This window comes from Molossus molossus, unplaced genomic scaffold, assembly GCF_014108415.1.
Source record: "Molossus molossus isolate mMolMol1 unplaced genomic scaffold, mMolMol1.p scaffold_m16_p_11, whole genome shotgun sequence".
NCBI lineage: Eukaryota > Metazoa > Chordata > Mammalia > Chiroptera > Molossidae > Molossus > Molossus molossus.
The window spans coordinates 79,803,379-79,830,528 of NW_023425346.1; the positions used below are offsets into that span (position 1 = coordinate 79,803,379).

Sequence of the window (27,150 nt, forward strand, 5' to 3'; positions counted from 1 at the left end):
TTTACTCTGCCTTTGTAGTGTTTATGTAACTTTTTAGGATAACAAGCCAAATCTTTCTTGTGCACAGCAGCCCTTTAATTTGATGAGAGTCTCGTGTGGTCATTTAAAACTTTTGCAAATGTATCTATAAAAACTCAACCAAGGAAAAAGAGGGGGATAAGGATTTAAATATGGTAGCTATTTTAACTTGTATGGACAATGAGTGTATAAACCAGCGGAAGCACAAAAAGGGAGACTCTGCTACGCCTTTGTTATCTCAGGTCCCCTGTGCTTGTGGTGGTTTGAGTCTGTCTCTGGCCGGGTATGATTTTAAGTGTCTAAGATAAATGGTTTTCATAGAACATGGCCTCCAACATGATCCAGATACTGTACCTGGTATTTCACTGAAAAGACACTAGTATGCTCCTGTCCTGGATGGAAAACAAGTAGTGTTGGACACATTGAAAAGAGAGATGTTCCCAGTGTGGTGTCTCCCTGAGAGATTTCCAGGGATAGTTTTAACAATCAGACATTTGGCCTTACCAGATAACATTAGGACCTCAGTGCCCTATAAACTATGGTTCTTCTATGTTTGCGGTAGCAATTGTTTTCCCTTTGTGTTCTCCAATTTCAACAAACCTAAATTATGACTTTTGATGAGTGAGCTGACCTATTTCTATCTCCCAGATGGATACTCTCCAGTTCATTAATAATCATCTCTTACATTTTGAAAAATACTCTGAATGTAGAGTGACCACTTTAGCATCGAACGAGACTATTGCTTGCTCTGTTGTGGACGCAGCACTTCTGTCGTGGCCTAAGGTGGTGGTAACATGTCCAGCAGACTTGTCAGTGTTGACTCATTGAAGCCTGTGGTCCACTAAGCCTCCGCCATAGGTCTTAGAGGTTTGCAGTAACTGGTGGTCCGTGGGCCACATGTTCTGTTAGTAGGACAATCTGGCATCCCCATTTTTTGAGACTTCTACATTCCCTTTCTTTTATGTGTGTCAAGATTTGTTCTTGTACTTCTAAGGAAATTTGTTCTAAACAAATTTATAGTGTTCTTTGTTTATCTGTAGAGATGTCATGTGTGAAGGGAACTATTAGATACTACAGTTTGAAAAATAATCACATTTTTTGAAGAAAAAGTTCTCATTTTTATGTAAACATTTAAAAGTATAACACACACAGAGAAAAGTACTCCAATGAGTGTAGCGAGCACAACATCAAGAAATAGAACATTACTCCAGAAGCTTTTGTGCCCTGTTGGACGCACGGCCCTTCCCCTCTCAAGGGGAACCAGTCTCCTGACTTCTGACACTGAATTAATTCTGCTTGTTTTTGAGCTTATTTGCATGGAATCACACACTCCTTTTTTTTTTTTTTTTGTATTTGGCTATTTTTTATTAATGTGATGCTGTGATATTCACCCACAGTATTGCATGACGTTGTAGTTTGTTCATTCTCATTGCAATGATATCTTATTTCTCCGTTTTACCGGTAATAAACATTTGGGCTATTTGCAGATATTTAGGTATTAAAAATGATAGTGCTGTGAATGTTTCTGGACATGTCTTTAGGCAATTGTATATACTTGTTTCTGTTGGATATATACCTGGGAGTGGAATTGTGGTGCCATATGGGATGTTTTCATTCAGATACTGCCAGTCTCCCAGAATCATGGCACACATTTACACTCCCACCATCTGTGCCTAAGAATTCTGGTTGCTCCACATCCTCACAGTCTACACCCTGACCTTAATTAATGTGGGCAAGATCACCATCTTCACAATACTGAGTTTCAGTTTCACAAAACAAAGTTCAGTCTAGGAAACTCTTCTTGAGTTTTTCCCAGTGCTCTATAAGTTTACTAAAACTTATAGAAGTGTTATATTTTTTGTTAGACTTATTTCTAAGTATTTGACTTTTTGATGCTGTCATAAATATCATTTTAAAAAATTTTATTTTTATATTTACTGGCTTAACTTGTTTACTAAGGTCATTTTATTGTGAAGTGGTGGTGAATATTCTCAAGTGCTTGTATTTCATCTATTGTGGTGATGATCTTATTTTTGTACTTGTTTTCCCCCTGCTAATTTGGTGAATGACCTTGGTTGACTTTTGAATTTTAAACCACTCCTGTATTACTAAAATAAATTTCTCTTGGTCATGATGTATCTCTCTCTCTCACACACACACACACACACACACACACTATGTATATATATATTTATATATATATGGAATGATACATATATATCACTGAATTAGATTTACAAATGTTTTATTTAAGATTTTGAAAATGTATCATATTCAGATTTTTGTAATTTTAATACTTTTTCTTGTAATATCCTTGTAAGGTGTGGTATCAATGTGCTGTTCTCGTAAGAAGAGATGGGAAAGTTTTTCTTTTTTTTCTCGTTTTTAGAAGTATTTGTATAAGATCAACACTATTTCTTCCTTAAACATTAAGAAGATATTAGCTATGAAATAATCTAAACATGGTATTTTCTTTATTAATATTATTATTTTACTTTTTTATTGAATTTATTGGGATAACATTGATTTATTAAATTATATAGGTTTCAGATGTACAATTCTATACTATATCATCTGTATATTGTATTTTGTGTTTACCACCACAAATCAAGTTTCCTTCCATCACCCTTTATGCCCCATACCCTCTTCACCCTCCTCTCCTTCTGGTAATCACCATACTGTTATCTGGGTTTATGATTTTTGTTTAATCCCTTCACCTTTTTCATCCAGTCCCACAATCCCCCACCCCTGACAGATGTCAGTCTGTTCTCTATGAGTCTATTTCTGTTTTGTTCATTAGATTTCAGATATAGGTGAAATCATATGGTACTTGTCTTTCTCTGACTGACTTATTTCACTTAGCGTACTGCTCTCCATGCTCATCATGCTGTTGCAAAGCGTAAAATTTTCTTCTTTTTTATGTCTGAGTAATATTTTGTTGGAGCCTGGTATTTTCTGTATGGGAAAGTTTTTAAGTAATAGATTCAATTTTTTAACTGTTGTTTTTGTACTCTTATGGTTTCTATTTTTATTGTCAGTTTTGATACGTTATATTTTTCAAATATTTTTTTTTTTATTTCATAGCTCTGAAGTTTTGACAATATCCTCTTTTTAAAAAATATTGTAAGGTCTGTGATGATATTTCTTGTTTTCCTTCTTGATGCTGGAAGTTTATTTTTTCTTGACAAGTCCTACTAGGTATTTATTAATTTTATCAAGCCTTTCATAGAACCAACTTTGATTTATTTGTTTTATAGTTCATTGACTTTTGCTCTATATTTTCTTTCTTCTGTTTGCATTTGACTAGCTATTCTTTTTCTAGCTTCTTGATTTTAGCTGTTCTTTTTAATTAATGCATACTTTGAAGGCCATAAATGTCCCACTAAGTACTGCTTTAGCTGCATCCCACAATTTTTGTCATTTTAAATTAAAAACTGTTTTCTAATCTTCTTTATTTTTTATTTATGGATTATTCAGAGCTGTATTTCCTAGTTTCCGAACAGCTGGACATTTTCTAGATACATCTCATTCCACTGTTATAAGAGAACATATTCTGAATGATATTAGACTTTGGAGATTTGGTGTATATTCCATGCGCACTTGTAAATATTGTACTTTTTAATCTAAGAAGGTGTGGTGTTTTGGGTGTATGTATGTAACATAAGTAATTTAGATTACTGTTCATTTTGTTCAGACAATTTATATCTTACTGACATTTTTGTTTTCTATCAAAAGTCTCACAGTGTGATTGTGGATTTTTAAAAAATCTGTCCATTTTGGCAGTGTGTGTGTACATATATATAAAAATTATACTATCGGGTATGTACAAATTTAGTATTAAAATTTTTTTCTGTTAGATCCTTTTATTATCATGAGATGTCCCTCTTTACCTTTAGTAATATTTCTTAAAATGTCCTTTACCTGATGTTAGTATGGTTATGTCAGGTTTCTTTTAGTTGGATTATAGAAGTGAACTTCAGATGCATTGATTCACCTTCAATTTATGCATAAACTGAGGTTTATAATTCTGTTTCTGAACTCTCCAGGTATTACTTTCAACCCAGCGTAAAAACGCTTGGTCCCTTCTAGTTCTCTTGAATCCTTTGGAAATTTACTTGATTAGAGTGGCATTGGCTTATCCCTATCTCCTGTTCTTTTCTCAGGTTTTCCCTTGGTCGACCCATTTCAGGAGGGCAGAGGCATGTTCTGAAGTCAGCTAGGGCAGCTCATAATAAGCTCTATAATCACTTGTGCCTTTGCTGGCTTAATTCTTTCCTTTATGTGTCAGTGCTGCTCTGCTAGTGTTTGCTCAGGCATCATTTTCCACACCTCTTGTTTTCCCTACACTGTCTGCCCTTGGTTATTCCTGTTCCCTGTTTGCCCCAAACACTCTCCAGACCTGCTCTGACCGCTGTCTCCCTCCTGGGTACATTCTGGGGCATCGCTTTTCTTCTGGTCTTGGATAGAGGGAGAATAACTTCAGAGGATTATGACAGAAGTAGTTAGTTAGAATGTGCATGAATATGAAACTTCATACTTCTCTATCCTATCTGCTCGTAGCAGGAAAATCTATTTTCATTGCTTACCAAATCTATAATTTCACGATTATAAGGAATTACGTTTGGAACTTTCCCTCACTTGTGAAACACTGGATACACTTATGCAAAGACTTTACAGTTTTAATGCCCTTTTGTGCCCTCTACACTTTGACCTCTATGTGGTACATTGTACAGATGGCCACAGAGCCTTTAGGTTCTCTAATGATGAAGCAACTGAGGCCCAGAGTAGTGATGATTTACCTGGATCCATATAGTTAAGTAGCAATAAAAATGAATATGATCCACTGCCTTATTCTTAGATAATTGTGTTTTTTTTTATTGTTGTTAAGTTCTTTAATCTAATTTTTTTTTGTTAAAATAATGCAGTTTATTTCTGCTGTTTATTAAGCATCTGACCTTGGGTTAGTTAATTTACCTACCTACCTATGCCTTGCTTTCCTCATCTATTTAATGGATTGATAACCACTTCATAACTGTTTGAGGATAAATGAGTTAATCCTATAAAACAATGCAGTACCTCTTATAGTATGTGCCCTGTAGTAAGCAGTGAAACATTATCTGTTATGATGATGATGAAGATAATGATGAAAATGGTGAAATCTTATTTTATGGATATATCGCACTAAATTCACAAACTTAAATTCTACGAGGAAAATCCTAATTATCACATCTTTCATTTTACAATCATTCTTATTTTCTACAGGATAAAATTATTCTTATGACAACACAAAGCCACAAAAAATCAGTTGCATCATTGAGCACTGTAATTGCCATGGCTGATAAACACAGCCCTTCTCTAGACATTGGCTTTTTCTTTGCAGAGAGTCCCTCCTTTCTGGACCTTGCCACCATGGCAGGGTGTTTTTTCTTTTCTTGGACCCGAGGCATTCTGTTTAGAAACATCCACGTTTTCCTTCTCGATTATTGACATAATATCTGTGCTCAGTAATCATAGCATTATAGTACCTGATTTGCCAGTCTACTCTTCTAGGTATTGCAGATGGAAAATTGTTGTTCTTCAAAACTTTGGCTAATATAAATTTTCTAAGTTATAGGGGCAAATTTCATGTCATCTACCCACAGTGAAGAGTATTTGTTGCTATTAATACCAATGCCTGTTTGGAACAAGTTTTACATCAATCATTAAAAGTAGCCAGTAATTATCTTCTTCCTGTAATGCGTATGTTTTAGTTTCCTGTTCCAGTTCACCCTTGTAGACTTTTACAATTTGAGCAGGGTTTAGTTAACTGTGCATTATTTAAAAAACAGATAAGTCACTATCAGCAGTAGAAGAAATATAATGTATATTACATGATTTTTCAATACTTTAATGATCCTGGGAGTGTAAGTAATAAGATTTATTGCATAGCACATATACTAGAGACATTTTCAAAGTAATATTAAAGTTATATATATTAGAGATATTTTTGCAGTATAAAGGTAGATTAAATGTCATGATCATGAAAAATACAGTAAATTTTTCCAAGTGATTAATTGTGTGAACCATGACATGTATGTGAACATCTTTTCATGTTTGATCAGTTTTATTTCTGATGGTAATAAAAGCAAGTAAATGAAATGTAAAATGTTGACCGCAAGGCAATGGTGAAAATTTTTACATGCATAATGGAGTCAGGGTGAATTTATGGTCTTTTGATGGCTGTCAGCTGCTAATACTGTATATATATTTTTATAGTGATCTATAGTGCTATAGCACCATGGCTGAAATACCATGGGGACAGAAGTCACAGCTGTATTTGTTGATTTACCTCTTTTGGATGTGTAGAATATTAACTGCAACTGCTTTCATATAGCTTATCTGCTTTTGTTCAGGATTACATGTGTGCTCACCATTAGCCCAATCTTTCCTTCTTGGGAGTGTATAAAATGCAGTTATCAATGTGCAATGAGGAGAGTTAAGATTGCAAACAGTCCTTTTATATTCTGGAACCGTGTATTTCGCTTGAATAGTTTTGTGGGAGAAGAGGGGCTGAATGTATGATTCCAAAATACATCAAATGACTTTTTTCCTTTGATTTAGTTCTGTAAAACTTTTAAATTCTGCACTCTTTTGAATCAAAATTAGAGGGAAAACAGTCTTTTAAAAAATATGTTTTTATTGATTTTTTTTAGAGAGAGAGGAAGGGAGAGAGAGAGAAACATTGCCCCCAAGTGCAGATCAAGCCTACGACCCGGGCATGTGCCCTGACGGGGAATCGAGCTGGGACCACTCAGTCCATGGGACGCTCAGTCCACTGAGCCACACCAGCCGCGCAGAGAAAAAAAAAGTCCTAGTTTCAAGGCCCGAGCCTCATTTCAGCACATCTTAGTTCCCACAAGCACATCTGAGGGCATTGCGTGACCCAACCCCATCCTGCTGCCACTTGTCCGCTGCTCCCTCTGCCACTGATCCGATCCTACCCCTTGCTGTTTCTTAGGGTTCCCTATTTTAAATGGAGTCTGGTTTTCTTCTCTGCCGCTGCGTCCAGGCAGGAAGAGAAGTGTACTTGAACTTGTACTGCAGTTGTTGGGGGTAACTGATTGCTTCAGTCTTAGTTGATAACATCTGCTTCCGCAAACAGAATAGGAGAAAACAGGAGACTACTTCATAGACTACTTCAGCTTTTAAGTAATTGAATATAAAAAAGCAAACCTTTAGAATACATCATCTTTTATAAACATGGTTACAATCAACAGATTTTATCTACAGTGCTGTAATATATCAAAAACTAACTCAATGGAAGTTAATAGAAACTAATTATATTGAAGTCCTTTTGTAAGAAGGCTATTTTTACAAGGAAAATGTAGTACCCCATAGATTCCAGTCAGAAGTTTTTGGTAGATTTGGAGAAGTATGTTGCTTGTGGCATAGTCAGAGCAAAAAGATTCAACTTCCAAAGATTACTGGGGAAGTTCTTTCTTACTCTCTTTTCTGTATAGTCTAGTGGCCATGCGTAGTGTTCGTCTACCCCAGTATTCTCCCTATTTAGAATCCAGTCTGTTGTTCTTAGCTCACCTTTTATAGCACAATCACCTTGAGTTGGGAAATATTTCTGATTAGAGACTCTAATTGCTGGGCGTCTTATGCTCTTCTTACCTGGTTGTATAATTGCTGCTCATGTCTTTGTGATCTCTATCTGGGCAATAAAATCAGGCAAAGTTTCCTAATAAATCATTAGTATATCCACTTTTAAGCCTAGAATTGGAGGCAAAAGGAATTTCATTTCTTTTGCTTGGAATAGCTCTTTAGGTACTCTATAGAAAACTTAATTTTGAAATGTCAAAAGCCTAGGTAAGGAGAATTACTTTGAATTTTTAAAGCCTATTACTTTATCAAGTCAGATACTGAAAAGCTATGTACTTGGGCCACATTTCAGTAGTCTATTGAATAGATGCTTTAAAGGAATTATTATTTAATGGCACGCCCTTCACTTATTTAATAGTACAGGACAGTTAAAGAGGAGGCTGTATGACAACTGTTTCTATTAGTTTTTGTAGAACTGCACTTGAATTCTGTGGGTTATGTGAGTTCTTAATATTTTATAAAGATTCGTGTAGTAAAGGTTTAGAGCTTTATCCTAGAAGAATTTCCCCTTCTTCTCACAAACTGGTATCCCTTTATTGGAAACTGATTTATAGTTCAAAAGTTTCCCAATTTGAGATGCTTTCTAAGAATCACAGAACCAAATTGATTATAGCTTGGCTATTCTGTAAGAACCTTGCTAATTTTTTTTTGTTTGCTTTTTGCATTCATTGGTTCATGTTCTTGTCCCATCCTTATAATGTTTCACTTATATATCTCTTCTGGAAATCTACAGTGCATAAGTAACTGAATGAGCTACATTATTTAATTTCAAGCTGTAGTATCAATGTATCTAGCCATTGATCAAATTGAGAAAACGGTTCTTTTCCTTAAGCTTTATGCTTCTAAGCAGTTTTTAAAATGCAGTGCTTGGAAATCTCCTATATTGGTACCCCAGTTGAGTGAACCTCCCCATTAAACTCTGACACAGTTTGAGTTGCTGTCATGGAAACCAGTGCTGGAGCTCTTGCTCCAGTATCACTGCAAATCTTAGCTTTGAGGACATGCAGAGAGCATGGCGATCCAAACAGGCGAAGGGATCGGTCGTCACCCCTCTTCATTCATATATTCCAAAGTCATAGCTATTGCCTTTTGACACCCCGCCCCCCAGGTTTGGGATCTCAGTTTGACCTTCCAATCCTCAGTTTCAGAAAGTACTCTCAAGAAGATCTTTCTTTTCTAGAATATTATTGGAATTACTTAAATTGTAGGTTATACAAAATTCTTAGTGCTTTTCAAATAGCTGAGTATTTTGTTGTTGTTGTTGTTGTTATTGTTATTGTTTTGCATTGCAGTTTACCTTCCAGGAAAATTGATGGAATATGTATGCTTTGATTTACTGGTTTACATTAAACAGGATAAAAATGCCAAATATTTATTCAAGTAAATAGATAACTTCTGATTTTGATGTTTACAATTTTTATTATTACTAGAGCATATTTTAATGAGCTAGTTTATTTCTTTTAAAATTAAAATGTATTTTACCTTTTTGAAAAGTTTGAGTCATGAAACTTGTTGATGGTTCTACTGCAGGATCCTGGCTACTGGGTGAAGATTCACCACTTAGAATACACAGATGGAGGAATCCTGGATCCAGATGACATCTTGGCGGATGTCGTGGAAGACAAAGATAAGGTAGATGACTCTACAGACGTTCCTCTGGTTTTCCTCCGCAGAGCTGTGTGTTTTCCAGAGATTGAGATCCTTAACAAATCCGTGTGTCAGTTATCATTAGATGATACCATCTGTTCAGGTTTCACCTGGACAGCCCATAAATCAAAGTTGTGCATCACATGTTGGGAAAAACTTTGTCAAGATTTGGGAATCTGTTCATGGTAGCCTAATTAGTAGACACACCATTCCCAAGAGTTCCTGATACATCTCAGTAAATTAGTGTCAGTCTCTGAGGCTGTTGGAGTTCTCACTGTCCTTGTTGTCTCTGGAGTTTATCCTTGGCCTTTGCTAAATAGTCAACTTAATACCTGAGATTTGAACATGTTTCGAAGTAGAGAATGCAGTGGGGAGGAAAGTGTTAAAAAGAAATATGCTGAAGAATTTTCTTAAGGTAGTCACGCACAACTATTTTTCATGACAGTTTTGTTTTTATTGCTAAAGTACAACACTAAGTTCAACAGTCCAAGAAAGTTTGACCATGTTTTGCCCTCTACTTGGGAATAACCACATTGCAAATGTCTTGTTTTAATGGGATTTTTCTTCTGACACTAAACTGAAAAGGGTATAGATTAAACTATTCAGTTGCAATAAGCTGGCTTATTGATGTTGAGACATTATGTATTACTACTTCAGTGCTGGGCTCCTCTTATCAATGAATAATGTGTCCTTCAGATTAAACTGTAGCTCTCCCTGAGAGATCCTTACTTCCCAGTTTCTTCTGCTGTGCATCCTGTGTGCACTAGGCCAGTGCATGTCTGCGAACATGTTTCTCTGCATTGTTTATTGTGGTCTCAGGTAGGAATGTGGGCGTGTGTGTGTGTGTGTGTGTGTGTGTGTGTGTGTTTTAACCCACTGAACTGGAAAGTAAATAAGTGATTTATTGAAGTTAGGTAAAATTTACTCTTTTTTCTGTTTATAAGATCTTTTTGGACTTTTCAAATTTAATTAGTCTTTACAGACATTCTGCCCACTTATTTTTCCTATTTTCTGTTGGGACTCAATCCTGGTTTGCCTTGCATTGTAAGTAGCTACTTCATAAGGGACTTGTCTCCCTAAATAGATTGTAAGCTCCTAGAGGACACAAACCAGGAGATTTTTATTTCTTTTGTGTTCCTTGTATTAATAATATCTGGTACAGTATCTTACTCAAACTTGATTCTCAAAGAACATTTACTGAATTAATGAGTAAAAAAGAAAGCTTTATTGTCTACATTTGACCCTGGCTGTACATGATTTTGATGCGTACTTCTCGTTGGCTGTTGGGTCTCACAGGAAGTAATGATGTATTATTTGTGTTCGTAACTTTAAAGGAGGACTTTCACTTCTGAGTCTCACTGCTTCATGCTCTGCTCCTTCTCTACAGCCGTCTTCTTCCTTTGAAATAGGCTAGGCATTTGGGTTGTTAATGAAAGAGGTCTTCCTGTCTCAAACTTCACTGTTGTCCACTGTATTAAAATGAAAAGCTGAAAAGTGGCAAGTTTAAGAAGAGCCAGAAGGAAATGTCTCACTCACCCCAACCTCATCCAAGACCTCATTACAGGAGAACGTTTCAATGAACAGTGCCCAGGGAAATAATTCGTCCTATAGAGTCTTCCTTTTAGGAAATTCTTTCTGACTGTCTTGGCAGTGTGCTTTTCAACCATAATCCGCTTACTAGACCCAGAAACAGCATTCGTATATGTTTTAAGGGACTTCGCCATCACTAGTAAATAAAGTGAAAGAGTGAAATAATCACTTAAAATTCTAGCAAAAGATTACTGCTGTTTGGGTTCAGATTTAGCAAATCCCATAATATACTTTTCTACATGAAGCCTAACTAGTATTGTTCTGCATAGTTGATGGGAGTTTATACTTTTAGTGTTGCCAGAAAATATTGTACTCCTATTTCCTTCTTTTCAAAAATAATGTGAGTGAAAGAGAACATCACTAATTTTTTTTCCCTGACAGCCTCTCTACAGTCTTAAGATTTTCTCATAGTCCGTAGGTCTGGTGTGCAGAGAAGATTCTGCCAAACTTTATCTTACCTTACTTTTTGGTTATTTTAGATTAAGAAGTAATTATAAATGATGCTTCTGGAGATTTCATGACATGTGCAGTTCACCCAAGATCCTATGAAACATATTGAGCTTAGATAAAATTACAACTCACCTGTTTTCAAAGTGGCTGTCTAATCATCTCATGCATTTAGAATATAGACAGAAAGCAAGCCCAAAGAACCATGGATGGAATGTACATAACCCTCGTGCCAGAGCCCATGTACCTCAACTCCTTGGAAAGACTCACTATAGGTGAGATATTTTAATTAGGAAACTTGGATAGCTTGGCTGGAAAGGTTGAAGCAGGAAAAACAGAAACTTAAATTAGAGCACAGCACAGATTGATGTCCTACAGCACGCTTCCATAAAGACTATGATTACAGCCCTGGACAGTTTTCTCAGTGGTTAGAGCATCAGCCTGTGGTCCAGAGAGATTCGGGTTCGGTTCCCACTAAGGGCCTGTACCTCGGTTGCAGTTTGTCCCTGGCCCTGGTTGGTTGTGCGGGTGGCAGCCACTCGATGTGTCCCTTTCACATTGATGTTTCTCTCTCTCTTCTTCCCACTCTATCTGAACAAAAATGGAAAAATGTCCTTTGGTGAGGATAAAAAAGAAAAAAAAAAAGACTATGATTACACATCCAGTGGTGTTCTCCTTAATTCAGACAAGGGGCTAATATCGTTCAGTCAGTTTTCTAAAGAAAAGAAATGACTTTCTAAATTCATGGCTTTGATCTTAACTCTCGTTCCTTTGGCCAGCACAGTGTGTGCCTGGTGCATACATGGAACCTCTTTGGGAGGTTTTGTTTTTGTTTTTGTTTTTTGCTTTCCCATTAGAGCTCCTTCGCAGGGGAATCAAGTTTTTATGATGATGCATGATTTTATCTTATATTTCATCAAAATATTATTGGAAAAGCTTTGGAATTTTGCATCTTATCATAAATAATAGTTGTGTAAGATTTGTGCTGAAACTTAGTAATTATCCAGTTGTGACAGTCATTCCTAAATTCTTCAGTTTTATGTTTCAGTCTGATGAGTCCAGATTTCAGTTCTTTGGAATAAATATCTAAGAATTTACAGCTTTACACTAATGTCTCTTCTCTGGCTGACTTATTTCACCTAGTAACAACTATTTAATATGTTTTTGAGTGCCAACAGTGGCTCAGCATGTCTTTGCACTTATATATTCTACTTTAGAGCAACCTGTGGGCAAGAGCTATACATGATCTCTACCTTTAATTTCTGAGAACAGCCACAGAAATTACAAGTGACTTGCTGAGGACCACACAGGTATAGTAAGTGGCAGAATCAGACTCTAGAACCTAGAATTTAAATTTCAACACTTTTTTGTTCTTCTAGAATGTGCCAAGTAGTGTGTTGGGTGTTTGTATCTATAATTTCTAATTATGAAAATTCATCGATCATAAATCACCAAAAATTTGTTTTTACACAGTTACATCATTGTTGAGAAAAGACAATAGAACTATGGAGTGTAACAGAATTCATTCAGAGTTAGTATGTCGTGCACATGGAGTTAGCCTCAGCTGTCTTTGCCTGCAGCCAGCCCCGAATTTCCTGTGACAGCCTGCCGGTTTTATTGCTCTTGCTCTCTCTTGCATCCCCTTTCCAGGTCCCAGAGAACTCAGTTCAGGTACAGTTTAATTCCAGGTGAATTTTATAGACTACACGCATTGCAGAAACTACACTAAATTCAGTTTCATAGATACATAAAGGCTGTATTTCCGTAACTACTTTTCACGTGGATTGCCGACTGCACAGATTATACACTGAGCTGCCTGCAGGAGGCAGAATAATGACCCCACCAAGACCACTACATCCTAAGCTCCAGAACTTGTGATTATGTGTGTTACATGGCAAAAAGGTCTTTGCAGAAGTGATTAAGGACTTTAAAAGGGGTGATTATTCTGGATTATTTGGATGGGCCCAGTATAGTCACAAGAGTCCTTATAAATGAAAGAGCAAGGCAGGGGAGTCAGTATCATGTAAGAAAAAGTTGACTGTCCAGTGCTGGCCTTGAAAATGAGACAAAGAGTGCAGTCAGCTTCTAAAAGCTGGTAAAGGCCAGGGAATGAATTCTCCCATAGACCCTCTAGAAGGAACACAGCGCTGCTCACCCCTTGATTTTAACCCAGTGAGACCTGTTTCAGACTTCTCACCTCCAGAATTGCAACTTAAATTTGTGTTGCTTGAAGGCACTATATTTGTGATAATTTGTTATAGCAGCAATAGGACATTTATACACTGTCTTTTATCCAATTTTAAACTTTTAAAGTAGTGATGGCTTTCTCAGGTTTCACACTAGCTGGGCTTTGTAGATCTTGTAGGACAGGGAAAATATCTGATACTTCCGATTAGTTGATTGCTGTGTGTATTCCTTCCAAAGTCTATCACAAATTGATTCTCAGTTCATTGGGTGAGCCTTTACTCTTTGGGATTTGGATGTTATGCTGTTGTCTTGTATTGCATAGAAATCGTTTCAGTTCCACACCCAAGAGTTATGTAATATTCCTTTATCAGTTTCTCATTGTAATATGTAAAGGCCCAAGAAGTCTAAAGATTGATGCTTAATAAGCCACTGCAAAGCTTATTGTTCTCTAATTGCTGTTTTTTGAGTGTGAGAACCTCTGAGTATTGGACATTTTTAATTATTGTTTTTCTTGTTAATTGTCATTATTGCATCTTGACTTGGTAGAAGATAATTGCAATATAATACTGAAATACATCAATATAAAACCGGTATTGTGTAAATTGGATTACTGGCACAGTTTTACCAAATATACAAAAGTAAAACTTTTGTGGTAAAGTACTACAAGAAAATGTCTCTATTTTGATGAAACTTTGACTGTCATCAGAGTTTATTTTGTAGAGATGCCGGCATCTCCTGGCCTCCAGCAAGGTGGGTCGGCCTCGCGAGGGTTGTTTGGCTCCCTGGATCACTTGTGTTATCTGGTACTCAACTATTCCAGTTTTATTCAGCTTCATTCCTTATTAGTCATGTGTTCTTGGGCAATTTTCTGCATTTCTATTAGCCTCTATTTTTATATTTGTAAAATGAATAGAACGTTAGCTTTCAATCTTATATGGTCAGTGTAGGAAACTTATATTAAGTTTTAAATACAGTATGATATATAGTAAATGCTCAAATGTTAACTATTATATTAATAATATTATTATAGTAGTGTTACCAGTATATTTTTACCTTTGTTTTTATTTAACCATTAACTGTTTTAAATTTAACTATTAAAACATCAAACTACAGAAAAGTATGCTGAAAAAATAAACCTTATTAAATTTCTTTAAAAGTTATTAACTTTTTTAAATGAATAGACTTATGGGAAGGGTCTTTATTTTTATGATAAAACATTTGGATTTATACATTACTGAGAAATAAAAATGCCAGTATGACTAAATTTAACGTTAGAATAAGAAGACTCTTATCAGAATAGTGTTTGGTAATATAAGAAGCATCCAGGGATCAAATGTGGTTTTGCAATGGAGACTGGTTTGCACACTGGATGAACTGTGACCTAAACCAGACAAAGTCCTTAAGCCCAACTTGCTTTCTGAGCACGCTCTGTTGCCCTCTAGTGGAGTCCACGGTTACCTGGAAACCAGCTTACAGGAGATACTCCCTGAATGTGATGATGTATTTGGTTCCATTTCATTCTAAATTAATTTTTACCATATTTTTAGTATAACCCACAGATTCAGTTGTGGATAGTACACCAGACTTAATATTTTATCCAGTAATTGTCATTTCTTCATGGTCACCAACCATACCCATTTTTATCTATGCTTTTGTGAGTTTTCTTAGAAGGGCTAAAGCAAAATCTTTGCATTTACAAAACCCCTTCTTTTGGTTTAGACAACTTCTCAACTTCCTTTTCACTAGTTGGAAGGTTCATGGCTGGTCGTGATGAAGTATGTAACTTTTTCAGTGTGGAGTTAAACAATTTATGGGATATCTTGTGTTTTTCTGAGGACAGGGGAAGCTAAATTAAGTAAGACTTCTTCTTCAAATAAATGAAAGTGTCCTGAGTTAATTATATCATTTTTGAGTCCTCATTTTGTCAGTAAGATTCCCACTTCAAGGGGCACCACCTATTTTAAACCCTTGATTTTAACAAATCAGAATATGGGGGTTTGGGTTTTTTCTTTTAAAGTTTTTTTTTCTTTGGTTCATGAGTGTTGAAATTTTGAAACTGTATTTGAGACAAAGTTTGTAGAATGTTTCAGAAATTAAGGCAGAAGCCACTAAAGAACAAAAGTATTACTTTGGCCGAGATATACCTTCTCAAACTTTTTTTTTATCCTCACCTGAGGAAATTTTTTTGTTTTTTGTTCAGATAGCGTGGGAGGGAGAGAAAGAGAAACATCGATGTGAAAGGGACACATCGAGTGGCTGCCTACCGCATGACCCAACCAGGGCCGGGGACAAACTGCAACTGAGTTACCTGCCCTTAGCAGGAACCGAACCCGGGTCTCGCTAGACTGCAGGCTGACGCTCTAACCACTGAGAAAGCCGGCCAGGGCCCATCTCAAACCTTTAAAGAATATTCTTTGCTTTTACAATGACAAAGTCATAGAATCACAGAACCAGAAGAGACCTCAGCAATCAATGGCCTAACCCCATCATCGTGCAGAAGAAATATCTGATCCAGAAAGAGCTTAAAGGGAACCCTGTTCCCAGCTGGTGTCTTTCCTGAGCCCATTTCTGCATTCCCTCCCTGCCATCCTGGTAACATCTGGTGTAGAGCAAAACTGCTCTGTTTCCTCCCTCCAAGTTGGCTTCCTCCATTCGACTTTCTTATTTCTTTATTTTTATCCTCACCCGAGGACATTTTTCAATATTTTGTTCAGATAGAGTGGGAGGGAGAGGGAGAGCAAAAGAAACATCGACGTGAAAGGGACACATCAAGCAGTTGCCACCCACATGACCCAACCGGGGCTGGGTACAAACTGCAACCGAGGCACGTGCCCCTAGCGGGAACCGAACCCGGGTCTCTCCGGACCGCAGGCCTCCTCTCTAACCGCTGAACCAAACCAACTTCCTTATTTCTATAGATAAGAATATCTTCTCCTTGTCTACCAGGGTTGTACATGCAGTTGTTTATAAAATTTAGTTATTTAATAAATCCAATTCGTTCTTTTCTTTGACCTGTCTCATTCCCCTCTTTGTATTTCCACAGCTTCCAAATTTAAATCCATAAAAATCTCAGGCAAGGAGACTTAATTGATAAGGAATTGGTGGTCTTGCCTTTAGCTTCCTCCTTACCCCTCACCTGTTCCATGGCGTGAGTGCAAGCAGAACGGCCAGGAGCTTGGATTCTTGGCAGCAAAGGCAGCTCATTTCTTGGCCCTGCTATGTGTCTGGCCTTGGGCAAGTTACTTAACCTCTTTGTCCTTAGTTCCCTCATGGACAATTGGAGCTAAAAATAGTACCAGTTTTACAATTTAATACATGTAAAGTGTTCAGGAGAGTATCTGGCGTGTAGTAAGTAAGCAGTATAAGCAGTATGTGTTAGGTGTTATTAAAATGAACGTACTGCTGTGGTTGATGTAGATTACCTTATTCCTAAAGTAATACTTAAGTCATACCTTATTTTGCAGTGTACACTGAGTCAAGTTGAAACCTCATATCTATACATTATATTCAGAATGCCCCCAAACTACCTCTCTCAAAGTCAACCTCCTCGAACCTCAGGCATAATAAAACTGTACTGACTGTTCTCACATATACAATATGCTTTCTTGCTCTACAGCTTTCTTAATGTTTCATTTGTCTAGTGGGTTCTTATCCCTCATTCTATACATTATAGAACGTAAGCTTCACGAGGAGAGAGCCTTTGTTTTCTTCAATGATGCATTCTTAGTGTCTGCAGCAGGGCCTGGCACTTGATAGCCCTTGAGATAGTTGTAGAGTTGAATGAATGAATGAATGAATTAATTAATTAATTAATTAATATGAGTGTGTGTTTTCAGGTCTGGAGTAAGCCATTTAACCATGCTAAACTTCAGTTTTTCTCCTTGGTAAATGAGAGTGGTAAATGATGTCTTTCTCATGGTATCATTGGAAAGGCTGAGAAATTGCATGTGAAAATATAATGGAAATTACAAAGTACTATGTACATTAATGCATTTATTCCTGCTGCTCAATTCTTATTGATCTTTCAAGATCCAGGTCAAATTTTATTTTTTTTCCAGTCAATGTTTGCTGACCACCCCAATCCTAAGTGAATTCTCTGTGCTGTGTAATTTTATAGAAAATATTAAGTAGTCTATAAAAAATACTATTGCCTGGTAACAATTATCTATTGTCACCTTGAAAATCTTAAGAATTTTATAATGGTTTAACTTAAGTCTTAGTTGTTGTTGTTGTTGTTTTAACCTGCAAAAGAATTATATGCTTCTTTACAACTGGAATGGTCCTTTAAAATATATATATATATATTTTTTTATCCTCACCCAAGGACATTTTTGCATTTATCTTCAGATAGAGCAGGAGGGAGAGAGGGGAGAAGAAAGAGAGAGAAACACCAATGCGAGAGAGACACATCGAGTGGTTGCCACCCACACGACCCCAAATGGGGCTGGGGACAAACTGCAACCAAGGTACGTGCCCTTAGTGGGAGCTGAACCGAGGACTCTCCAGTCCATGGCTGTGCTCTAACCACTGAGCAAATCTGTCCAGGGCTAAAGTATTTTTTAACACCTGGATTTCTTACCTGTTTTAGTGTTTAACAGACATGTTTGATTTTAGATAGTGACAGAGTTGAACTAGAATTAGAGATTTCTACCAGTCCTTTTTCTTTCACCAAACTGTGTTGCTCTTTTAAATATTTCGGTAGGAGGCAGTTTGTGGGCCCGTTTCAATCCCAGAGGGGCACTTTTAAATCAATGTCTTTGTGGCCGTACTATGGCAAAGACAAATGGTGCTGGGAGACAGTAACTTACACCAAAGTCATCCAGGTGATGTCCATGTCAAACACGTTCTCCCTGGCGCCTTCTGCAGTTTGGTAGGTTGGCAACTATAGAGAGTGTGTGTATGTGTTTAAGAGGGAGAGAATCTGTGCGCAGATGTATGTGTGCGAAGTGTGTGTGTACTTCTTATGCACATCTGTGATGCAAAGTTTTCACCAGAGGTTGGAAGGAAAATACCAAGCTTGGTGGTGTTGGTAATGTAGCTAGGCTTTGAGTACAGTGAAAAGGAAAATAAAGAAGATGTTTGATCTTTGTGTAAAACTTCAAGTTTTGGGTTGGAGGGAAAATGACAATAAAACTCGTGATTACACTAATTCGTTACTTTGAGCTAAAATTTAATTCTAAAAAAAGTCAATGAATATTTTCACCTCACAGCATGACTATAGCTATACGCTGTGTTATTGGAATGTTCTTTCAATGTTCTCGCACACTGACTTCTCTTGAAGCTGTTTGTGTGGGCATATCTATGCCCGAGACTTATGGGACCATTATTTCTAAAACACATCTATTTTTTACTTGTATAACTTAAAAATGGCAGTTTCATTAAATTGCTTTAAATATACCAAATGGAAAGCTTTATAAGTTATAAAACATCCTTTTTGAAAAAGACAAATGCCTCCAGGTGCTAATTGGGCTTGCATCATCAATACCTAGGTGTATACCACTTGAATCAGATTGCATCCCCTTAACATCTAAAATCAGCTTCACTAAAGGAACACTGCACAGTGCTGTGTGACAGAGCACTGGACTTTGTCAGTTTGAATCTAATTTTTTTGGTTATTTTTTTTAACCTCTCTCAACCTTAGTTTTCTTATTTGTAAAACCCTGTCCCACTGACCACACTGGGTTTGGAGGAGAATCAAACAAAATTAAGTATATGATGACTCTTTGAACTATGATGTACCAAACAAATAGGGCTCTTTTGTTCTTATTCCTTGCAGCAGGGGTCCTGAGGGATTTAGGTCAACATTTACTTGTTTGTCCAGGAGGGCCTGGCTATGGTGCAAGAACACTGAGCAGGGGGAGAGGCATCTGGGGCAGGTTTGGAAGGAAGGAGGTGGTTATGTGAAGAGAACAGTCTTCTCTTCTTGTCATCCAGTGAGGTGTTCAGGAAAGAAGGGACCTCTTTAACCAGGAAAGAGGGCAGTGATAGGGACTGTACGAAGAGGCAGGTTACCGAAAGGAGGATTGAATTTGCCTGAATTTAATAGGTGGGAAGAGAAGCTATCAGAGCTGCCTCGTACAGGCTGCAAGGAAGAAATAAACTGCAGGAAAAAGGCACTTTCCCAGAGCTGCCCAAGGTTTTGGAACCTGATACCGTTTGTGAGTATGTATTCACTACCTCGTTCTTTTCCTTAATAGTTGGCAGTGGTTTCTTAAAGTGGAAAGGAACTGGGTGCTTTTTTTGAAATGGTGTGTGTGTGTGTGTGTGTGTGTGTGTGTGTGTGTCTGTTTGTCTTAGGATAAGAGAGATCTCAAGAAATAAGATAAAATAGTATGGGAAGAAAAGCACCTGAATACCTGAAATCCTATGATTTAGGGGAAGAAAAAAAAAAGCCAACAGTCAGGATATTGCTCAGTACAGACAAGTGACCCGTGAAACAAGCCACTATTTAGATCCTTGATATTTTCACCAAGAGATATGAACTATTTGACTGTTTCGTGAGACTAGCAATGTACCAGACTCTAGTTAATCTTGTACTATGCTAGTTCTTCTATTTCCTTGAGCTCAGACTCACTTGATATTGTTAATAAGCTGCATTGTGAATCAGTTGGAATTTGGGGGGCTGCTCTTGGAATCCAATTCATGTTGATAATACTTTTATTGAGGTACTTGTTCCAAATTCCATTTACATGTACAGATGCCTTACATGTAATAAATATTTAGCAAATAAGAATATTTAATTTCCTAAGCTTGCTTCCTTAAATGGCATTTTTTAAAAGTCCTATAAGTATGCCATTTTCTGTTTAAAAATAAAGTGTATTCCCCATCATGAATATAGAACTTCATTTAGAGACTTTCGGCAGGATTGCCAAACTTTATATTCACTGCTTTCACTTTTCTTTTTAGCTTCCCTTCTTTTGATGTTATGAATCAGTTTTGAAGGATCAAGTGACATTCCCTTAGCAATAAAGAAGCAAGCCTCCTTGTGCAGACTTCAGTCCGAGGAGAAAAATAGCAAAGAAGATTGTTCCTATATCATACCTTGATTAATCTTAATTGAAAATATGTTACCAGTGAACCACACATATTTACACAGTACTTAACCATTACCAGACCAGAAAATTACAAATTAATATGATTTGAGATTATTCCAATAGCCTACTAATCTGAAATGTGCAGTGGTATATATGAACAAAAAGTTGAAGAATCTCCGAATTCATGAAAACAGGGTAACAAGTTGATTCTCTAGACTGCTAGCTGTGTAGCCAGTGTGTACCAGTTTGAAATGAACACAACTTAATGGTATAATGTGCTGTCCTATAGAGCCCACATCTTAAACGGAAATTTTGCAAATATTTTGGGTGATTTATTTTCAAATGGAAGTACTCAATGTTGCTAAGACTGAAATATTTGGGACTGCACTGGAGAAGACAGGATTCAAAAGAACCTACTATAACTGTCCTCAAATACTTTGGTGATCATAGAAAGGAAGGAATAAGTCTATTCATTGCTAATACCAATAAGTAGGGACAGTGCGGTTTTAAGGGGTATGTGTCCGCTCAATAAAATGAGAAGCACATGCTGCTTTGTAAAGTGCAGACTCTCCGTTATTGAGAATATAGAAGCAAGAGTTGAACAAACATTTGCCAGGAATTCCTCTTTTAGGCTTGGAGTTTTTCTTTTTTTTTATTAATTTATTTTTGTTACAGATGTTTCTCCTTCCCCTCCCCCTGATTCCCCCCTCCCCCTCCCTCCCTGCCCTGTCCAAAGCTTTGTTGTCCATGTCCATTGTTCATGCATACATGCATATAAGTTCTGTGGTTTATCTCTCTCCCACCACCCCCTCTTCTGGGGATTGTCAGTCTGTACCCTACTTCCACGTCTCTGGGACTACCCCATTCCTCAGACTGTTATGTTCATTATATTCCACAAATAAGTGAGATCATATGATACTTGTTTTTCTCTGTTTGGCTTGTTTTGCTTAGAATAATACACTCCAGGTCCCTCCATGTAGTCTCAAAGGATAAGAGATCTTTCTTTCTTACAGCTGCGTAGTACTCCATTGTGTATATGTACCACTGCTTTTTTATCCATTCGTCTACTGATGGACACTTGGGCTATTTCCAGATCTTGGCTATTGTAAATAGTGCTGCTATGAACATGGGGATACATATATTCTTCCTGATTGGTGTTTCAGGCTTCTTAGGGTATATTCCTAGAAGTGGGATCACTGAGTCAAATGGAAGTTCAATTTTTAATTTTTTGAGGTAACACCATATTGTTTTCCATAGTGGCTGCACCAGTCTGCATTCCCACCAGCAGTGTACTAGAGTCCCCTTTTCTCCACACCCTCACCAACACTTGTTGTTTGATGATTTGTTGATGGCAACCATTCTGACAGGTGTGAGTTGATACCTCATTGTTGTTTTAATTTGCATCTCTCTGATGATTAGTGATGTTGAGCATTTCTTCATATGTCTCTTGGCCATTTTGTATGTCCTGTTTGGAGAGGTGTCTATTCAGCTCCACTGCCCATTTATTAATTGGGTTCTTTGTCTTTCTTTTGTTGAGTTGTATGAGCACTTTCTATATATTGGAAATTAACCCCTTATCTGATGTATCATTGGCAATTATGCTCTCCCATACAGTGGGTAGCCTTTCTGTTTTGATGATCGTATCTTTCGCTGTGCAGAAGCTTTTGAGTTTGATGTAGTCCCATGTGTTCATTTTCTCATTTGTTTCAATTGCCTTAGGTGATGTATCAGTGAAAATTCTGCTGCGCATGATGTCTGAAATTTTGTTGCCTACAGTTTGTTCTAGGATTTTTATGGATTCATGAGTCACATTTAAGTCTTTTATCCATTTTGAGTTTATTCTTGTGTAGGGTGTAAGTTGATGGTCTAGTTTCATTTTTCTGCATGTAGCTGTCCAATTTTACCAACACCATTTATTAAAGAGGCTGTCTTTACTCCACTGTTTGCTCTTGCCATCTTTGTCAAATATTAATTGAACATATTGCCTTGGGTCCATTTCTGGGTTCTCTGTTCTGTTCCACTGGTCTATATGCCTGCCTGTTCTTGTGCCAGTACCAGGCTGTTTTGATTACAGTGGCTTTGTAGTATAACCTCAAATCTGGTAATGTGATCCTCCAAATTTGTTCTTCTTTTTCAAGATCAGGGATATTGGCTAGTAGATTTCTTTCTTTGTAGTGTATTTTTCTGGTTTTGGAATTAGAGTTATGCTGGCTTCATAAAACGAGTTTGGAAGTCTTCCTTCTTCTTGAATTTTTTGGAATAGTTTGAGGAGAATGGGTATTAGTTCTTCCCCCGTTAAGCCATCCGGGCCTGGACTTTTGTTTGCTGGGAGAGTTTTGATTACATCTTCAATTTCTTCTGTTGTTAGTGGTCTGTTCAAGTTTTCTATCTCTTCCTGGTCCAGTTTTGGGAGACTATGTGTTTCTAGAAATTTGTTCATTTTGCTTAGATTGTCGAATTTGTTGCCATATAATTGTTCATAGTAGTTGTTAACAATCTTTTGTATTTCTGTGGTGTCAGTCATTACTTCTCCTCTTTCATTTCTGATTTTATGTATTTGGGTTCTTTCTCTTTGTTTCTTGGTGAGTCTAGCTAAGGGTCCATCAATCTTGAATCTCTGAGGGAGGGGCCACCGCTTCTCCCCAGGACCCTGGAAAGGGTAAGATGACCACAGTCCTGCGTGGCTGCACTCAGCAAAAGCTCTGAGCACCCTCCAAATACCGAGTGTCCCCACACAGTTCCAGTCCAGTCCACTCTCCCTCTGCCGGAGCCCAAGGTGAGTGGCTGCTGCCAATTTAGCCTCTGTCCGGGCTCTGCATCGTGGAGCAGCCTGGGACTTTAACCCGAGGGCACTGCTCCCAGCTAAGGGCAGCTGAGGCTGCGGGAGCTCCCAGCCGAGGGCATAGTACCCAGCCGAGGTCGCAAGACCCAGCCGAGGTCACAGGTCCCAGCCCAGGCTGCTGCAGAACGTGGGCTCCCAGCCCCCTCTCACATCCTCGCAAGCCTACCAGGATTGAGTCAGTGTCCCTGGTTATGTGGTCCTCCAAGCTGCCTTTCGGTTGCCCCTTCCTGATGATTTGTCTTTATTTTCGTTGTAATTCCAGTTTGGTCCTGCGTCGTGGTCTGTGTAGCTTCCATTCACTCCGCTGCCATTTTTTCCACTCCTAGGCTTGGAGTTTGATTAGATCCTCTCCAGGCCCACTATGAGGACATGCATTCAGTCTAGAAATTTGGGGTTGGCCTATAGAGCTGATGATAATACAGCTCTACTTTTGTTTGCATACCCAGCATCCATTTTTCATTTTCTCTTTCCTAGGAGAACTCCAAATTTGTCCAGGTATCTCTCACTTCAACATGCAGCCCATAAGGTTTGGCCTATATGACCACCCACCTCCAAGAGTGAGTCTGGGTGGTCCTTCATCTGTGACCCAGTTCCCTGGGCCAGTGATTACTTTGAGAATGGCCATGTGATTGTGCGAAGATGTTCAAAGAGAGGTTTGCTGTGGCCTTCTGACAAAGTGCTTTCCTTCGCCTTGTGGGAGAGATTTTCTCTGAATTGTATTCTGTTAGAGGTTTAGAGCTACAGCAGCCTCCTGCTTTCCAGCATGAGGTGGAACCCATCACAGGAGGAGACCCAGAACCTGGGATCTGAGGGACAGGGCCTTGGGACAGTGGACTTAGTCAACTCTGAAGTCAGTCCATCCTAACTCAGGACCTTCAGTTGTATGAGCCACATGCTACCTTATATTTAAGCCTGTTTCAGTTGTATTTTTCTATGACTCACAGATGAGAATTTCCCCATCGTTACCCACTGTTATGGGAGTTTGGGTTCAATTTCCTCACTCTTCTTCATTCCCAGTTGATTGGCACCTGTTTATTCTGCTCTTAGTTCTGTACATCTTGCATTTGAAAAAAAATTTTGAATTTTGTTTATGCATCTGCCAAGTTACTTAGCTTCTTCCTTTCAGAAGTTTTTGAATCATCAGTGAAAGACTGAAGCCCCTTCAGGTTAAAATGTATATTTCAGTTGTTTAGTTTTCAGAACTTTGATTTATTAGGAAAGATTAATTTGGAATTTTTCTGTTTGGTGAGTTATATTTTTTAAGTTCTTTATCATCTGTAATTGCTGATTTTGTAAAAGGAATGGTTTATGATATTAAACTAATAGATTTATGTTTGTCATAAACTCTCATTATTTCACTCTTTCTTTTAAAAATTATACATCAACAGCCAATATTCTTAAGAACTGAGGAATCAGAAAGTTCTGTTTTTGTTGTTTTTACATACTTAGAACATAAATAGTTAGGTTGTATGTGTCTTACAGAGGTTATTTTTCCCAAGGATCTTTTCTTGACCCAGTCTCCCTAATGGTTGTTTTAACATCATGAAGAAACATTTGCTGCTAATCTGGAAATGTTGGGATTTCTCTTTAACTAGATGTAATCTTTTTTATATCAAGAAACTGGAGACGATGTTTAAAGCAAAGCAAAGCAAAAAAGAAAAAAGAACACATTCAGGCAGTTTAAGAACTTTGCCAGAACTTGGAATGAAGTATAGTAATCCTTAAATAATTCTGCAATGGCGTGAGATAATGTGGGTAATACTCCAGTTTCCTAGTAGTAGTAGTGGTGAGGAAGTTTGGTATCAGAGATTTCTGAAATCACCTAGAAGGAAATGGAGCCCTTGACCTGACATACGGCTCTTTTCCTTCTAACCCTGACCTGAGTTTTAAAGCGGTGTCTGTGTCACCCTGATGTAGCAAGGGCAGCCCCGGGAGCCCTGGGCCTTAGTGGGGCAGAAGGGGGTTTTCCTATCACCGAGGCAGTGGAGTGCTCACAGCGTGGGCGTTGGGAATATTCTGCGATAGTCGATGCATTTTATATCCAAGTATGTAAAGACAGTGGCTATTTATATTGTGACATTTAAACCATGGTAATTCTTTTTTTTTAATCCTCACCGGAGGACATTTTTCCATTTTTTGTTCAGGTAGAGTGGGAGGGAGAGAGAGGAACAGAGAAAGAGAGAGAAACATCGATGCGAAAGGAACACATCGAGTGGCTGCCACCCGCACAACCGACCAGGGCCGGGGACAAACTGCAACCGAGGTACGTGCCCTTAGCGGGAACCGAACCCGGGTCTCTCAGGACCGCAGGCCGACGCTCTAACCGCTGAGCCAAACCGGCCAGGGCAACCATGGTAATTCTTTTCTGAAATAGCTACATGACAGTTAAAATCAGAGTTCTTTGAGCTAGTTGCAGAACTTACCCCTCTCCTCAAACTACAGGGGGCATGTTGATATATTTAGGAAGATTGGAGGTTAAGTGGGAAGTGTTGGGGTGCGGTCATGAATGCGACTGATTAGAAAAGTAATTTACAGATTCAGTGTGCTGAAGACTTGGAAAAAAGATGTGCCGTGACAAACGTCAAAATAAAACAAGCAACAAAGAATAATATAAAGAAGAAAGTGATAGAAAAATTATGAAATAATGTTGACATTTCCTTAGAAAGACTTAATGTCAAAGGCATAAGCTATTTAGATGTGTCTCTTCCAAATGGAAACTTCTATTTCAGGAAGTTAAGTATTTAACTGAAATTATTGAACATAATGGGTGAAATATTTTCTACTTGACAGAGACTTCAATCTGAGATGAAGCTTGTACTCATATATAATGCATTAAAATATGGAATGCAGCTTCTGGTTGGCCAAGTTTTAATTTTAAATTTTAGCATCTTTTGTGTATATAAACACAAACAGAAAATTTATCAAGTTGTTGTGTTTCAAGAAAATGTAGATTGAGAACATGTATAATTCTTGCTACATTGATATTTGAAATGAGTATTCAAATAAAAGTAAAATACTAAACATCCTAAAGTACTGCTTTTTTAAAACTTTTTTTAGTTTATCTTAATGTTGAAAGTATTAAAAATGTCCCCCATTTTTCCCATTGACCCTCTCCACCCTCCTCTCCCACCACTACCCCCAGCCTTCACCACTATTGTCTGTGTCCATGTGTTATGCATATATGCATATGAATTCTTTGGTTAATCTCTTCCTGCCCCTTCCCTCCCCTTCCCTCTGAGTTTGTCAGTTGAAACAATGTTTTTAGAAGTCTAGGTAAAACTCCTCAAAAATTGAACCTAGAATTAACTTATGACCCAGCAATTTCACTCCTAGGCATATACTCAAAAGAATTGAAAGCAAGAATTCAAACAGATACTTGTACACCATTGTTTATAGCAGCAGCATTCATAAGAGCCAAAAGGTGGGAGCAACTCATATGTCCATCAACAGATGAGTGGAGAAACAAGAGGCATATACATACAATAGAATATTTTTCAATAAAAAAGGAAGGAGATTCTGACACATGATACAACATGGATGAATCTTGAAAATATGCAAAGTGAAATATGCCAGATACAAAAGGACAAATATGATCCCACTAACATGAATAATAATAATCCTAGAATAGTCACATTTCATAGAGACAGAGAATAGAATGATGGTTATTGGGCCTGGGAGGAAGGGGTATCTGGGGATTATTTTTTAATGAGTACAGAGTTTGTTTGGGATAATGAAAAAGTT

The 27,150-nt window shown here is 37.7% G+C and overlaps 1 protein-coding gene across 1 annotated transcript in view; it reads left to right on the forward strand.

The window, feature by feature from the left end:
* The window catches only part of PARD3B (par-3 family cell polarity regulator beta), a 979,738-nt gene that overhangs the window by 124,507 nt on the left and 828,081 nt on the right, over positions 1–27,150 (forward strand). The window contains exon 2 of the mRNA XM_036254726.1: positions 9,193–9,294. Coding sequence (XP_036110619.1) covers positions 9,193–9,294 — 102 coding nt within the window. The remainder of the gene's footprint in view (positions 1–9,192; positions 9,295–27,150) is intronic.